The sequence below is a fragment of the Nycticebus coucang genome, chromosome 6 (assembly GCF_027406575.1).
Source record: "Nycticebus coucang isolate mNycCou1 chromosome 6, mNycCou1.pri, whole genome shotgun sequence".
In the NCBI taxonomy this organism is placed as follows: Eukaryota; Metazoa; Chordata; class Mammalia; order Primates; family Lorisidae; genus Nycticebus; species Nycticebus coucang.
The window spans coordinates 123,566,641-123,581,661 of record NC_069785.1 but is presented as its reverse complement, the minus strand read 5'-3'; the positions used below and the strand labels follow the sequence as shown (position 1 = coordinate 123,581,661).

At 50.2% G+C, this 15,021-nt stretch overlaps 1 protein-coding gene across 6 annotated transcripts; it reads left to right on the top strand.

Annotated features, from left to right (window-relative positions):
* Positions 1-7,579: 7,579 nt before the first annotated feature.
* SLC37A4 (solute carrier family 37 member 4) lies at positions 7,580-14,550 on the top strand. 6 transcript variants are annotated; one of them, XM_053595239.1, is made up of 10 exons: positions 7,580-7,638; positions 8,863-9,206; positions 9,993-10,225; positions 10,837-11,080; positions 11,579-11,737; positions 11,987-12,072; positions 12,574-12,687; positions 13,181-13,246; positions 13,578-13,716; positions 13,848-14,550. In XM_053595239.1, the coding sequence occupies exons 2-10, from the start codon at positions 9,059-9,061 to the stop codon at positions 14,012-14,014; spliced, it is 1,356 nt and encodes a 451-aa protein (XP_053451214.1). In that variant the 5' UTR covers positions 7,580-7,638; positions 8,863-9,058; the 3' UTR covers positions 14,015-14,550. The 6 variants fall into 6 exon arrangements, with proteins under 6 accessions (XP_053451214.1, XP_053451218.1, XP_053451216.1 ...); XM_053595241.1 differs by lacking the exon at positions 7,580-7,638 and adding an exon at positions 7,692-8,208; XM_053595240.1 differs by lacking the exon at positions 7,580-7,638 and adding an exon at positions 7,692-8,270.
* Positions 14,551-15,021: the final 471 nt, after the last annotated feature.

Sequence of the window (15,021 nt, the reverse complement as noted above, 5' to 3'; positions counted from 1 at the left end):
TGGAAGACAGAAGTTTGAATAATATAATTACCCATACTATGTCAGCCATAAGACTTAATATTTAGTTGAGATTTGTAAATGTAATTTTTTTTCATGGAAACAATATCTGGTTTTATTTTTCTCTTAACATTATTTGGAGCCCTACATGTCAGGTGTTTTCAGGTAACTTTTTCATTCGAAGACAGTCTCACTCTCTCACCTCAGCTAGAGTGCCATGGCCTCAGCTCAGCAACCTCAAACTCCTGTGCTCAAATGCCAAGCCACAATGCCTGGCTAATATTTCTCCTTTTTTTTTTTAGTAGAGACTTCTAAATTAACTAGGCAGCATGATAGGCACCTGTAGTCCCAGCTACCCAAGAGGCTGAAGCAGGAGGATTGCTTGAGACCAAGAGTTTAGGCTGCTGTGGGCTGAGGCCATGGCACTCTAGCCTGGGCAGCAGAGTGAGAATCTGTCTCAAAAAAAATTTTTTTTGAACGTGGAAGTAAGTTTTTAGAGTGGTTTTAGATTTCACAAAATCAAGCAGGAAGTACAAAAAGTTCTCATCTGCCTCCTGCCCCCACATACTCAGCCTCCCTTAGAGTGGTACATTTGTTACAATCAATGAACTAATAATTCATTATCATCCAGAGTTCTGTATGATACCATAATAGTGGTACATTTTTTTTTTTTTGCAGTTTTTTTTGGCCGGGGCTGGGTTTGAACCTGCCACCTCCGGCATATGGGGCCAGTGCCCTACTCCTTTGAGCCACAGGCACCGCCAAGTGGGTACATACTTTATTATACATTTGTCAAAACTCAGAATGTACAACACCAAGACTGAACCCTGCCACTACACAGGGGCATGGAACCTGCAGCCTTGGGGGGCCATATGTGGCCCTCTGGATCCTTGAGCGTGGTCTTTTGATTGAAAGCAATTTTTATTTTCTTTTTATGAGACAGTCTCACTATGTTACCCTCTATTATACAGTGCTGTGGTATGACAGCTCACAGCAACCTCAAACTCTTGGGCTTAAGCGATTCTCTTACCTCAGCCTCCCAAGTGCCTGGGACTACAGGTACCTGCCACAACGCCCGCCCAGCTATTAATGCAAATGCTATTAAAAGGATTTGTTCTGGCTCGGCACCAGCCACATACACTGAGGCTGGTGGGTTCAAACCCAGCCAGGGCCAACTGCAACAAAAAAATAGCCAGGCGTTGTGGCATACACTTGCAATCTCAGCTGCAGGGAGGCTGAGGCAAGAGAATCACTTAAGGGCGGTGCCTGTGGCTCAAAGGAGTAAGGCGCCAGTCCCATATACAGGAGGTGGGTTCAAACCTGGCCCCCGCCCTGGCCAAAAACTGCAAAAAAAAAAAAAAAAAAAGAATCACTGAAGCCAAAGAGTTTGAGGTTGCTATGAGCTGTGACACTACAGCACTCTACAGAGGGTAAATAGTGAGACTCTGTCTCAAAAAAAAAAAAAGGATTTGTTTTGTGATATTTGGATTCAGCCAATGGGCTGCACTCTGGAATCTGCAGGGCCACATGTGACCTTGAGGCCAGCAAGTTCCCTACCTCTATGGGATGTGTCAATGTAGCTTCACAATTGTAACAAATATCCCACTCTGTGCTGAATGTTGATAGTGGGGAAAACTGTGGGTGTGTGGAGGCAGGGAGTTTATGGGAACTATGTACTTTCCACCCAATTTGCTATGATCCTAAAACTGCTTTTTTTTTTTAAATAAGCAATTCTCTAGCCTCACCATCCCAAGTAGCTGGGACCACAGGCGCCCACCACAGCACCTGACTGTTTCTTTGCTGCAGTTGTCATTGTTGTCCAGACTGGGTTCAAACCCACCAGCTTGGGTGTATGTGTCTGGTGCCCTACCCACTGAGCCACGGGCACCACCATGCTTGCTTTTTTTTTTTAATTTTGAGAGCGAGTCTCACTCTGTTGCCCTGGGTAGAGTACTATGGTGTCATCAAAGGACAAAACAAACTCAAACTGTTGGGTTCAAGAGATCCTCTTGCCTCAGTCTCCCAAGTAGCTGGGACTACAGGTGCCCACCAGGATTCCTGGCTAGGTTTTCTATGTTTAGAAGAGTCGGGGTCTAGCTCTTGCTCAGGCTGGTCTCAAATTCCTAAGCTCAAGTAATCCTCCCACTTTAGCCTCCCAAAGTGCTAGGATTACAAGTGTGAGCCATTGTGCCTGGCCTCTAAAACTGCCTTTTTTTTTTTTTTTGAGACAAGAGTCTGAAGCTGTCGCCCTGGGTAGAATGCCATGGTTTCACAGCTCACAGCAACCTCAAACTCTTGGGCTTAAGCGATTCTCTTGCTTCATACACCCAATTAGCTGGGACTACAGGTGCCCACCACAACGCCTGGCTATTTTTTTTTTTTCATTGTAGTTGTCATTGTTGCCGGGTTCAAACCCACCACCCTAAGTGTATGTGGCCAGTGCCCTTGCCGATTGAGCTACAGGTGCCACCTTTTTTTTTTTTGACAGGGTCTATGTCACCCTCAATAGAGTGCTGTAGTGTCACAGCTCACAGCAACCTCAGACTCTTGGGCTTAAGCAATTCTCTTGCCTCAGCCTCCCAAGTAGCTGGGACTACAGGCGCCCACCACAACACCTGGCTATTTTTTTGTTGCAGTTGTCATTGTTTAGAAGGCTGGGGCCTGGCTCGAACCTGACAGCCTCGATGCACGTGGCTGGTGCCATAACCACTGTGCTAAGAGCAACGTGCCTAAATCTGCTCTTTTTTTTTTTTTTTTTTGTAGAGACAGAGCCTCACTTTATGGCCCTCGGTAGAGTGCCGTGGCCTCACACAGCTCACAGCAACCTCCAACTCCTGGGCTTAAGCGATTCTCTTGCCTCAGCCTCCCGAGTAGCTGGGACTACAGGCACCCGCCACAACGCCAGGCTATTTTTTGGTTGCAGTTTGGCCGGGGCCGGGTTTGAACCCGTCACCCTCGGTATATGGGGCCGGCGCCTTACCGACTGAGCCACAGGCACCGCCCCTAAATCTGCTCTTTTAAAAAGTGACTTTTAATCACACACCACATGAAAACTTAAGGGATTCAGTGAAAGCAGTACTCACAAGGCAATTTATAGCACTAAATGCCTACATTTAAAAACAAATCAGCTAGAAATGGTGGTTCACACCTGTAATCTCAGCACTGTGGAAAGCCAAGGCAGGTGGATTAGTTGAGGTCAGGAGTTCAAGATCCACTTCAGCAAGAGTTAGACCCCCTCTCTACTAAAAATAGAAAAAAAATCAGCAAAGCATTGTGGCAAGATCTTTAGTCCCAATAACTTGGGAGGCTGAGGCAAGAGGATTGCTTGAACCCAATAGTTTGAGGTTTTTGTGAGCTATGACTCTATAGCACTCTACCCAGGGCAACAGAGTGAGACACTATCTCAAAATAAAAAGAAAGAAAGAAACCAATAAAATATACATTAAGGAACTAGAAAAAGAAATGCAAACTAAATCCAAATGTAACAGAAAGAAGCAAATTAGAATTAGAATGGAGATAAATGAAATAGAAAAACAAAAGCACCTTAAAAAATAGTTTCCTGGGGTGGTGCCTGTGGCTCAAAGGAGTAGGGCGCTGGCCCCATATTCCGGAGGTGACGGGTTCAAACCCAGCCCTGGCCAAAAACTGAAAAATTAAAAAAAAAAAAAAAGAAAAAGTTTCCTGGCTCGCTGCCTGTGGCTCAAGTGGCTAAGGCTCGAATCCAGCCAGGGCCTGCCAAACAACAATGATGGCTGCGACCAAAAAAATAGCCAGGCGAGGGGGGCCCCTGTGTCTCAGTGAGTAGGGTGCTGGCCCCATATACCAAGGGTGGCGGGTTCAAACCCGGCCCTGGCACTGCAACAAAAAAATAGTTGGGTGTTGTGGTGGGCGCCTGTAGTCCCAGCTACTCGGGAGGCTGAGGCAAGAGAATCGCCTAAGCTCAGGAACTGGAGTTTGCTGTGAGCTGTGTGATGCCACGCACTCTACTGAGGGCTATAAAGTAAGACTCAGTCTCCACACACACAAAAAAAAGCCAGGCGTTGTGGCAAGTGCCTGTAATCCCAGCTACTTGGGAGGCTGAGGTAAGAGAATCGCCTGAGGTTGCTGCAAGCTATGAAGTCATGGAACTCTATGGGGACAACACAGTGAGATTCTGCCTCAAAGAAAAAGAAATTCATGTACTTCTTGGGTGGCGCCTGTGGCTCAAGGAGTAGGGTGCTGGTCCCATATGCTGGAGGTGGCAGGTTCAAACCTAGCCCTGGCCAAAAAAAAAAAAAGAAATTCTTGTACTTTATTATATATTAAACCTTTTTTTTTTTTTGTAGAGACAGAGTTTCACTTTATTGCCCTCAGTAGAGTGCCGTGGCGTCACACAGCTCACAGAAACCTCCAACTCCTAGGCTTAGGCGATTCTCCTGCCTCAGCCTCCCGAGTAGCTGGGACTACAGGCACCCGCCACAATGCCCAGCTATTTTTTTGTTGCAGTTTGGCCGGGGCTGGGTTTGAACCCGCCACCATCGGTATATGGGGCCAGCACCCTGCTCACTGAGCCACAGGCGCCGCCCTATATATTAAACCTTACAAATAAAAGTAGGGGGAAGACTTAATGGTTCCCTACTTTCTTTTTCTTTCCTTCCTTCTTTTTTTTTTTTTTTGAGGCAGAGCCTCAAGTTGTTGCCCTGGGTAGAGTGCTGGAGCATCACAGCTCACAGCAACCTCCAACTCCTGGGCTCAAGCAATTGTCCTGCCTCCACCTCCCAAGTAGCTGGGACTATAGGCGCCCACCACGACACCGGCTATTTTTTGGTTGCAGCCGTCATTGTTGTTTGGCAGGCCCAGGCTGGATTTGAACCCGCCAGCTCAGGTGTATGTGGCTGGCGCCTTAGCCACTTGGGCCACAGGCGCCAAGCCTCCCTACTTTCATATTACGTAAAGTGGGTACTCTGTCCCCATTTGCTTTTGAAGAAACTCGATTTCCTGGTTCTCCGATGCACCTTGCTGAAAGCACAGTGCCTGGTACACATTGGACTCCAGCTCAGTAGATACCTGTTGAATTAATTAAAGTTTAGCTACACTGTGGTCGCGTTTTATGTCATCTCCACCTCCTCCCTCCCCTGACCACCTTCCCTAGTGTAAAATATCTTTGCTATCAATTTTGGAACATTTACAATTCCTCCAGCCATTCTCCCCTGGGGTTCTTTTTTTTTTTTTTTCTGAGACAGAGCCTCAAGCTGTCACCCTGGGTAGAGTGCTGTTGCATCACAGCTCACAGCAAGCTCCAACTCCTGGGCTCAAGTGAGTCTTCTGCCTCCGCCTCCCAAGAGGTGGGACTACAGGCGGCCGCCACAATGCCTGGCTATTTTTTTTTTTTTTTTTTTGCAGTTTTTGGCCAGGGCTGGGCCTGAACCCGTCACCTCCAGCACATGGGGCCAGCGCCCTACTCCTTTGCGCCACAGGCGCTGCCCCTATTTTTTTTTTTTTTTTTTTTTTGGTTGCAGTCATTGTTGTTTGGCAGGTCTGGGCTGGATTCAAACCCACCAGCTCAGTTGCATATGGCTGGCGCCTTAGCCGCTTGAGCCACAGGCGCTGAGCCTCCCCTGGCATTCTTATCTAAATTTTCTGAGCTCTTATGTAAATCACCTGTTGAGTCCTACCAGAGAACTTTGAGGTTGGTAAGATATTAGAGTTCATTAGAGATTACTCAAAATCACACTGTTAGAATGTAGTTGGTCTAGGATTAGAATCTGAGGTTTACTCTGGTCCTGTTCATTAAACCCACTCCGGCTATCTTGTTTTATCTCTGTCCTCCCTATAGTCTGACCACACTTAAATTTTCAAATTGTGCATACTGAGGACTGCATTAATTTCTTTTTTTGGTGGGGTAGTCCCCATCTGATACACACCTCCTGCCAGACTGCCTCCCTAATCTTTGATGATCTTGAAGGCTTTACTCCACAAAGAGGAAAGTTCCCACACCACCTCCTTTCCTGTTTCGTTCTGTTTTGTTAACCCTCAGTAGAGTGTCACAGCTCACAGCAATCTCCAACTCCTGGGCTTAGGCGATTCTCTTGCCTCAGCCTCCCGAGTAGCTGGGACTACAGGCACCTGCCACAACACCTGGCTATTTTTTTTTTTTTTTTTTTGGAATTTTTTGGCCGGGGCTGGGTTTGAACCCACCACCTCCCGTATATGGGGCCAACGCCCTACCCATTTAGCCACAGGCACTGCCCTTGTTTTGTTTTTTTTTGAGACAGAATCTCGCTTTGTTGCCCTTGGTAGAGTGTCCAGGTGTCACAGCTCACAGCAACCTCCCACTCTTGGGCTCAACGATTCTCTTGGCCTCAGCCTCCTGAGTAGCTGGGACTACAGGTGCCCACCACAATTCCCGGTTATTTCTAGAGATGGAGGTCTCAGTCTGGCTTAGGCTGGTCTTGAACTCGTGTGAGCTCAGGCGATCCACCACCTGGGCCTCCCAGAGTGCTAGGATAACAGGCATGAACCACTGGGCCTGGCCAAAGCCCATTTTTTTTTTTTTTTTTTTGCAGTTTTTGGCAGGGGCTGGGTTTGAACACGCCACCTCCAGCATATGGGGCTGGTGCCCTACCCCTTTGAGCCATAGGCGCCGCCCCAAACCCAAATTCTTAGAAAAAGGAGATACCTTGAATTTTCAAAGCCTCAGTTCATGGAAGAACATGAATTAACCCCCAAACTGAATGGGGATGTGCCATGTGGTGCTACCTGGGAGAGGGGCTCTAAATTGAATTCTAGCCCCACCAGGTAACAGCTGAGGCATCTCAGGCAAGTGACCTCCCTTTTATGAGCCTCAGTTTCCCATCTTTAAACTGGCTCTGATGAAATTCAGCCATTAGTTTATTTAGTAGCTATTTCCTCTACACAACAAAGAGTAGTTGATGGGGGTTGGATAACAAATACCCGTAAAGCACCAGCCTAGAGTCTAGAATCTAGACTCCCCTGTGGAGCACAGACAGGGGAGCATAGACTCCTCTGTCATGGATAGCATACTAAGCTTACATGGTGCTTGGGTGATCCAACTCATAACATCCTTAGTAAATCTCAGTTTTCCCCCTTCTCCCACAAGAAGATAAAATCTTGGATGACTGGCCCCAGTTCTCCCTGGTACCAAGGGGACACTTAGGTTCTCATTTACGATGTGTTTGCGCCATGAAAAAAAATCATCTGCACCTTGACAATCTGCTGTTTCATCCCAAACGGCAGTCCAAAGCTACACTCTCATGAAATTAAAAGCAAAATGAAAATTTGCATTAATCTCTTACAGAAAATACTGTGTTCTCTTAGAAGACTTTTTCCCGACTGTAACATGGGAACAATTAAGATGTCAGTATTTCGCGCGTGTTTGGTAGTAGAAGTCACTAAAAATTAGTCTGTTGAATGTGATCAGGTAAGAAGTAGACATACCATGTCCGGCCCCTAAAGGGCGCTGTCCCCATCCAAGGAGCAGGGCGAGCCGCAGGATTTAAGATTATATTCTCGGCGATGGGAGGAAACTCCATCAGCCCGCGCGCTAAACCGCAGGCGGAGACCCCGCCCCCACCCTCGCGCATGCGCAGCGCTCGTTGGCCCACCCCGCCCCGTCCTAGTCGGGCTCCCGGTTCACTTCAGGTATGGGGAGGTATGCGGGGGAGGGGCTTAACCTAGGGCGGGGCTGGAGGGGAAGTCTCAGGTCTTGGGGCTCCGTTGTCCGTGAACCCCGACTTCGGATACAACCTGGAACCGTTTCCTGAAGCTGCAGGGGGGAATTCCTGGGTCTGGGGGCCACCGAGGGGCAGCGACCAGCACATGCCACCAGGATCCTTTATATTGCGCTACTCCTGTGGTCTCTTGCATCTCCAGCTCTTGCAGCCCTGGCCCCCGTGGTTCCCAGCCTCAGCGTCGAGTGTCCTGGGTAGCTTGAGGACACCGGGACCGGGCAGGTGCCAAGAGCCCAAGCCCGCCGCTTCTCCTCCCCCTCCCGCCGCCCAGTCCTACCCTGCAAGCGTGCGGTCGCCCGCTCCACTAGCGCCTACGCCTTCTGCTCCAGTTGTTTTCCCAATTGAGCAGAAAAGCCGGGGGCATACTGCCCGGGCCCTGGGAAGCAGGACGATTCGGGCGCTGCAGTCCGAAGCCCGCCTGGGCACCTTCCTGCTCACAGACTCAGTCGCTCTGGGCGCGGCCCTTGCTAACCACCCCCAGGTTGGACACCAGACCTTGCAGCCCCCTGCTAGCCAGATGGAAGCCCAGAGTGACGTCGCAGGGTAAATGGGACCTAGAGGCAGCTCTGTGTGATCCTAATGGGACCTCAGCCCTTAGTGGGGCTTTTTGTGTGACAGTGAGACCCAAAGAGGGGAGGTTCCCCCTTGCTTACAATTCTGCCACTATAGGAAACAGTTACATCCATTGTGTGCTGAGCATTGGGAGTTACAGGAGTGAGGTCAGCTCCAGAAGGCTTGGAAGTGGAGTGGTTGGGTTATGTGTCTGATTTGTGTGTGTGTGTGTACACAGAAACTAACAGAGTACCACATGCGGTGCCTAGAACCAGGAGCCCTTAATAAACCTTGAATGAATGAATGAGAAGATTTGGTGACCGAGTGAGCAGGGCTAGAGGGCAGCTCCAGCTCTATTCATCCCACCCCTGCCTCCCCTGGGGTCACGCAGACAAAAGTAATTAGGTTGACGCTTTAATCACAGCTAGTTTTCACAGGGGCGGACATGTAAGAGGAAAGAAAGGCAGAAATCCTGGGGACACAAGGTGCTGGCCTAGCTCACAGGCAAGAGCCTCCCTCTAGGACCCCCTCCACTCCCCACAGTTTGGTTCTCAGTAATCTGCTGTTTTCTTGTCTCCCTCAGGACACTGGGTTCCCAAGGAGTGGCCCCAGGCTTAATGATTGTCCAGAAGGTGGCTATAAAGGGAGCCTGGGAGGCTGGGTGGAGGAGGGAACAGAGAAAAACTTAACTCAGCAGATCTGGACACTGTGAGTGCTGCAAGCAAGAGCTGTGGTTAGAGACTCTGTGTTCTGGCTCCGAGGGCCTGCTGTTTTCAACAATGGCAGGCCAAGGCTATGGCTATTATCGTACTGTGATCTTCTCAGCCATGTTTGGGGGCTACAGCCTGTACTACTTCAACCGCAAGACTTTCTCCTTCGTCATGCCATCGTTGGTGGAAGAGATCCCGCTGGACAAGGATGATTTGGGTGAGCTGTGGAAGGAAAGGGTGGTGGATCAAGGAACACAAAACCGGGAAGACACATTGGGTGTTTATGGCAATGTGTTGTGCACAGGTGTGTACTGTGTGTGGCGTAAGTGCACAGCAGAGGCTGGAGGCCAGCCAGTCTGCATGTGCAGGGTGAAAAGGCTCTGAGGTGCATGTGCATGGGTGTGTACAGGTGAAAGTTAAGGAAGGCTGCTTATCTAACGTGTGTGTATGTTTAATCTGAGTGTGTTTGGGTGGGTTCTGAGTATGGGTGTCTCACCTGTGTGAGTTGCAGGGTGAGTGCTGGCTACTGACATTGTGACTACTGGGAACTGGGAAGGTGGCACAGTGACTTCATGTCTCTTGGCATCCTATCCTTTAGGAGAGACAAGGTTCCTGACTCCAATCCTGAGCCCTTTGCCCCACATTCAGAGGTGGAGCAATAGAACAGTTAGAGGTCTTGGACTGGCATCTAGGGTGAGGTGGGAAGTCAGGCATACACAAATCCAGAGAGGGGAGCTGCCATGTTCTGTTTCCTTCTGTCCCAACAGTTGCATCTGAGAAGTCAGGGCTCAGCCTGGGAGGCAGGAGAGGTAGCAGGCATAGTGAGGCCCTATGAATGAGTATCAGGATTGCAGTGCAGGCTCTTGTTCTTCTGGGAAGGAACCTGACTCTCGCTGCTAGGCACCCCCACACATCTGACCCCAGGCCCTCCTCTACCCCTCCGGTGCTTCTGTCCTGGCCCCTCATCTCCAGGTATTCTGTTCCTTGCTCCCTTCCCCTGCAGGGCTCATCACCAGCAGCCAGTCCGCAGCCTACGCTATCAGCAAGTTTGTGAGTGGGGTGCTGTCTGACCAGATGAGTGCTCGCTGGCTCTTCTCTTCTGGGCTGCTTATGGTTGGCCTAGTCAATATCGTCTTTTCCTGGAGTACCACAGTGCCTGTCTTTGCTGCTCTCTGGTTCCTTAATGGACTGGCCCAGGGGCTGGGCTGGCCCCCATGTGGGAAGGTCCTGCGAAAGGTGAGTACTTTCAAAGAGTCTGTTTGGATTGGCATAGACTAGAGAATGCTTAAAGAGCATGGGGGAACACCGCTTCTTTTTTTATTTTTTAGAGACAGAGTTTCACTATGTTGCCCTTGGTAGAGTGCTGTCACGTCACAGCTCACAGCAACCTCAAACTCTTGGGTTTAAGCCATTCTCTTGCCTCAGCCTCCCAAGTAACTGGGACTATAGGTACCCACCACAATGCTCGGCTATTTTTTTGTTGTAGTTGTCGTTGTTTGACAGGCCTGGGCTGGATTCGAACCTGCCAGCTCTGGTGTATGTGGCTGGCGCCCTAGCCACTGAGCTACAAGCGCCAAGCCGGAGCACCGCTTCTTAATACCACTGCCACCCCAACCCGCAGCAGGTTCTTCAGGAGTTCCGGTCAGCTCCGATTGCTTGTCAAGATATTTTAGGAACCTGAGGGGCGGGGATCAGGTGGCAGATCGGGGGACTGCCCTGCCAAGTAGACGTGTCCTCTTCTCTCATCGCTGTAACATGAGCTTCTGGATCTGCCGCACCTGATCCCCACCCTCAGCATGACATGGGCTCTAGGCTAGGCACCTACTTTGTCCCCCCTCACCCCACAGTGGTTTGAGCCATCTCAGTTTGGCACTTGGTGGGCCATCCTGTCAACCAGCATGAACCTAGCTGGAGGGCTGGGCCCTATCCTGGCCACCATCCTCGCCCAGAGCTACAGCTGGCGCAGCACACTGGCCCTGTCTGGGGCACTGTGCGTGGTTGTCTCCTTCCTCTGTCTCCTGCTCATCCACAATGAACCTGCTGATGTTGGACTCCGTAATCTGGACCCCACCCCCTCCAAGGGCAAGAAGGGTGAGCTCCCACCTAAGCCAACCACTGGGGCACCTTCATTTGTCATTTGTTGGGCAGATTTTTGTTGAGAATTAGCTGTATGCCTAGTCCTGTACTAGCCAGTGGATGCAGGGGAAGGAGTGGGAAGGGAGGGTGGGCAGTATACAAAACTCCATCCCAAAAGGCAGTTAGGTACCAGACAAGTGGTAGGGCAAGTGCTGTGACCCATGTTATACCTCCCAACACAGCACAGACTCCCTTGTCCTGGATAGCATCCTCGGCTTACATAGTGCTTGGGTGCCTTCCTCCATCCACCTTGGTCTCCGTTTCTCTTTCATTCATTGAGGCTTGCAGGAGAGTGGAGTATAAGGGAGCAGTGGGGTGAGGGGATACCCTTCACGCAGATCCTGGTTGTGCTGATGGACTCTGCCCCTGTGGCTGGTTAATGAATGGTGGGGGCTCAGGTGGGAGCAAGGGAGCAATGGCAGAGCCTGAGGCCTGGCCTCTTCCTATCTCCAGGTTCTGCAAAGGAGGAGAGCACCCTACAGGAGCTGCTGCTTTCACCCTACCTGTGGGTGCTCTCCACTGGCTACCTTGTAGTGTTTGGAGTTAAGACCTGCTGTACTGACTGGGGCCAGTTCTTCCTTATCCAGGAGAAAGGACAGTCAGCCCTTGTGGGTAAGATGAGTGTTGAGATGGGGTGGGCATAAGGAGCAGGAAGGAACCAGTACAGGGGATGAGAAAGTCAGGCTTTATCCCTTTAGGGGTAAAGGCTGCTTTCCTTTAAACTCTTTATTCTTCCCTGAGGCCAGACAGTACTCAGGTAGCTATGGCCAGTCACCCTTGGGGACCCTGTACCTCTCTGGGTTTAAGCCACTGTAGGACAATCCCACCCTTCCATCCTTCCTTTCCCTCTTCCCACTGTAGGTAGCTCCTACATGAGTGCCCTGGAGGTTGGGGGCCTTGTAGGCAGCATTGCAGCTGGCTACCTGTCAGACCGGGCCATGGCAAAGGTGAGTGGGCAGAAGGGTCAGGAAGGGGAAGGCTCCTTTTGAATCTTCCCAGCATGGCTGGGACAAGCATTGGAGAGCTAGGAGTCCTGGGGCACCGGCAGGTTGGCAGATGGTGGTTCCAAGCTACTTTTAATTTTCCAGGGGATTTGTAGGTAAAGCTCTTCGGAAGTTTCTACTGATGTCAAGGAGAGCCACAATTCCTTGCAGCCTAGCTATAGCCTTCTCCGTAGCCTTAGGAAAAGAAAACTGGGGTTGGGCACAGTCTAGAGGCAGCTCCCTAGCACGTGTCCTAAGCCTGCCCCAATTGGGGTGGAGGAAGGGATGTTGTGGAGTTTGCCCTCAAACAGAATGGGCAGCTCCCAGGGCCTCCCAGAAGTGCCCAGGGCCAAGAACTGTGGTGGGGTTGCCAAAGACCTGTCAGCAGAGGCCCTGCTGTGTCAGAGTCCAGGAGTGGGGGTTCTCTGCTCTGAGGGCCTGACATTGCTGGCACTGTATCCATAGGCAGGGCTGTCCATCTACGGGAACCCTCGACATGGCCTGTTGCTGTTCATGATGGCTGGCATGACAGTATCCATGTACCTCTTCAGAGTAACAGTGACCAGTGACTCTCCGAAGGTAATTAAGGAGGGCCTGTCCCTCAAGCAGAGTACAAGGAGAGAAAAACAAGGGCCACTGACCCAGTCTTCCTCTCCTTGGCTCCAGGTTGGGCCAGTCCTTTGTCTCTCTGGGATTTTGGTTTTTTTTTTAGATAGAGCCTCATTTTGTCGCCCTCGGTAGAGTGCCGTGGCATCATAGCTCACAGCAACCTCAAACTTTTGGGCCATAGCCTCCCAAGGAGATGGGACTACAGGCGCCCACCACAACACCTGGCTATTTTCAGAGAGGGGGTCTTGCTCTTGCTTAGGCTGGTCTCGAACTCTTGAGCTCAAGTGATCCGTCCACCTTGGCCTGCCAGAGTGTTAGGATTACAGGCCTGAGCCACCATGGCTGGCCTTTCTCTCAGAGATTTCCCTTTTCAGTTAATTGTACTGAAGTTCCTTTCCTCTGCTTTCTGGTTCTCCTCCTCCACTCTGGGCCTGGTTTTCTTCTCTGCCCTGTGCTCCTCTAGGATGTTGGTTTTTGGACTCCAGCTCTTCACCCTCTCGCTGAGCTCACTGGCTTTACAGAGTGTGAGGTGCCTTAAAGATATCTGTGTCTTCACCTGGTCTGTCTCGCCTTTGTCCTACCCCCCTGCCTCACTCCTAGCCGGTCTAGCTTGCATGAATTCCAAGAACAGCACTACCTCAGATGACTTCTGTGCCTCCTTCCCCTGCCCATCTAGGTCCTGGGTTGGCTCAGTTGGAATCTACCACTCTAGCCCTGTGCTGTCAGTTCTAGTGGGGAGGTGGGTGAGGAAGGCTACTTACTGTTCTTTTACTGCTATTGTTTTTTCCTGGGGACCAAGCAGGGGTGGGCAGGCAGAGGGTAGGCTTTCTGACTGAATGCTGCTCACCCTGCTCTTGCAGCTCTGGATCCTGGTGCTGGGAGCTGTGTTTGGTTTCTCCTCTTACGGTCCCATTGCCTTGTTTGGAGTCATAGCCAATGAGAGTGCCCCTCCCAACTTGTGTGGTACCTCCCATGCCATTGTGGGACTTATGGCCAACGGTAAGTGATACGTTCTAGAATCTCTCCCTCTCTCCCACTTGTGCCTGGCACATAGGCCAGCTAGAGGCTAGAGCAAGCACCACTGGCTCTAGCCTCGAAATGGCTCAAGCTTTTCCCCTGCTCCCTTGCAGTGGGCGGTTTTCTGGCTGGGCTGCCCTTCAGCACCATTGCCAAGCATTACAGTTGGAGCACAGCCTTCTGGGTGGCTGAAGTGATTTGTGCGGCAAGCACAGCTGCCTTCTTCCTCCTGCGAAACATCCGTACCAAGATGGGCCGGGTAGCCAAGAAGGCTGAGTGAAAAGCGAGGTTCTGGAGTACCATCCCACCTGTGGCCTTCCCCTGCACATTGTAGGAGGAAGGAGGGACTGCTCGGCTAGCACTGAATCTTTGACTTTCGGTTTCTATACCTTTTTCCTTGCCCAGGTGGTACTGGAAGTTACCAGTGGCTAATGAGGTCCCTGCTCCCCATCCTATGCTCTATTTAAAAGATAACTTTTGTACTTGGCCTCTGTTAGCTCCTATTTCCTGCCTTTAGACAAATAGGGCACTTCTGCAGAGAGCCTCCTGTACCCTTCTTCCATACCTGGGCCCTGTCTTAAGCCCATCCTACTCCAGACCCACCTGAGGCTGTCCCTGCAGCTGCAAGGCACTAATGGCCTGTGACTTCTGCTTTGCCCCATGTCCTCTCAACAATGGACAATTGCTATTGCCAATACCTCAGACCCCAGGGAAAGAGAAGAGGACATTACTCTCACTAAAACCCTGGACACAGTTGGGGGGTATGGGTGGGAGGGTAAAACCATTTGTTATAGAAGATTAAAACTAGATTTGATATTAAACACTGTCAGTGATCCATTTTTTCAAAAGGGGTGCTCTTAGCCAGAGGCAGATGTTTTGGGAAATACTGTCAGTACTGCCTTTTCTACCCCAAAGGGAGAGACTTCATTTTCCTAGAATGGGAAGACTGCTTGAAGTTCATGCCTCCTCTCCCTTCAACTGAACACTGTATAGTTCAATCTTTTTATAGATGAAGCTACTGGGTTTGGGGAGGTTAAATAACTTGATTAGGGAGACAGTATAACAGTGGTTCAATGAATATTCAGTCAGAAAGCCTGGGTTCAAACTTAGGTTATCACTAACTAGCTTGAAGACTTTGAAATACAGAGTTTGCACCTTTCTAAATCTTTTCTGTAACAGAATGCACCCCGTGAAGTTAGGGTAAAGATTAAGTGAGATGAAGGAGTAAAACGCTTGATAAATACATGTTCATCATCATCATCATCACACTACCCGCCAGATCCCAGA

Coding starts and splice junctions, on each gene's coding strand:
- SLC37A4 (XM_053595239.1), top strand. CDS start 9,059: ATGGCAGGCCAAGGCTATGGCTATTATCGTACTGTGATCTTCTCAGCC. Junction 12,688..13,180: donor TGACCAGTGACTCTCCGAAG/GTAATTAAGGAG, acceptor GTGCTCCTCTAG/GATGTTGGTTTTTGGACTCC. Junction 13,717..13,847: donor TGTGGGACTTATGGCCAACG/GTAAGTGATACG, acceptor GCTCCCTTGCAG/TGGGCGGTTTTCTGGCTGGG.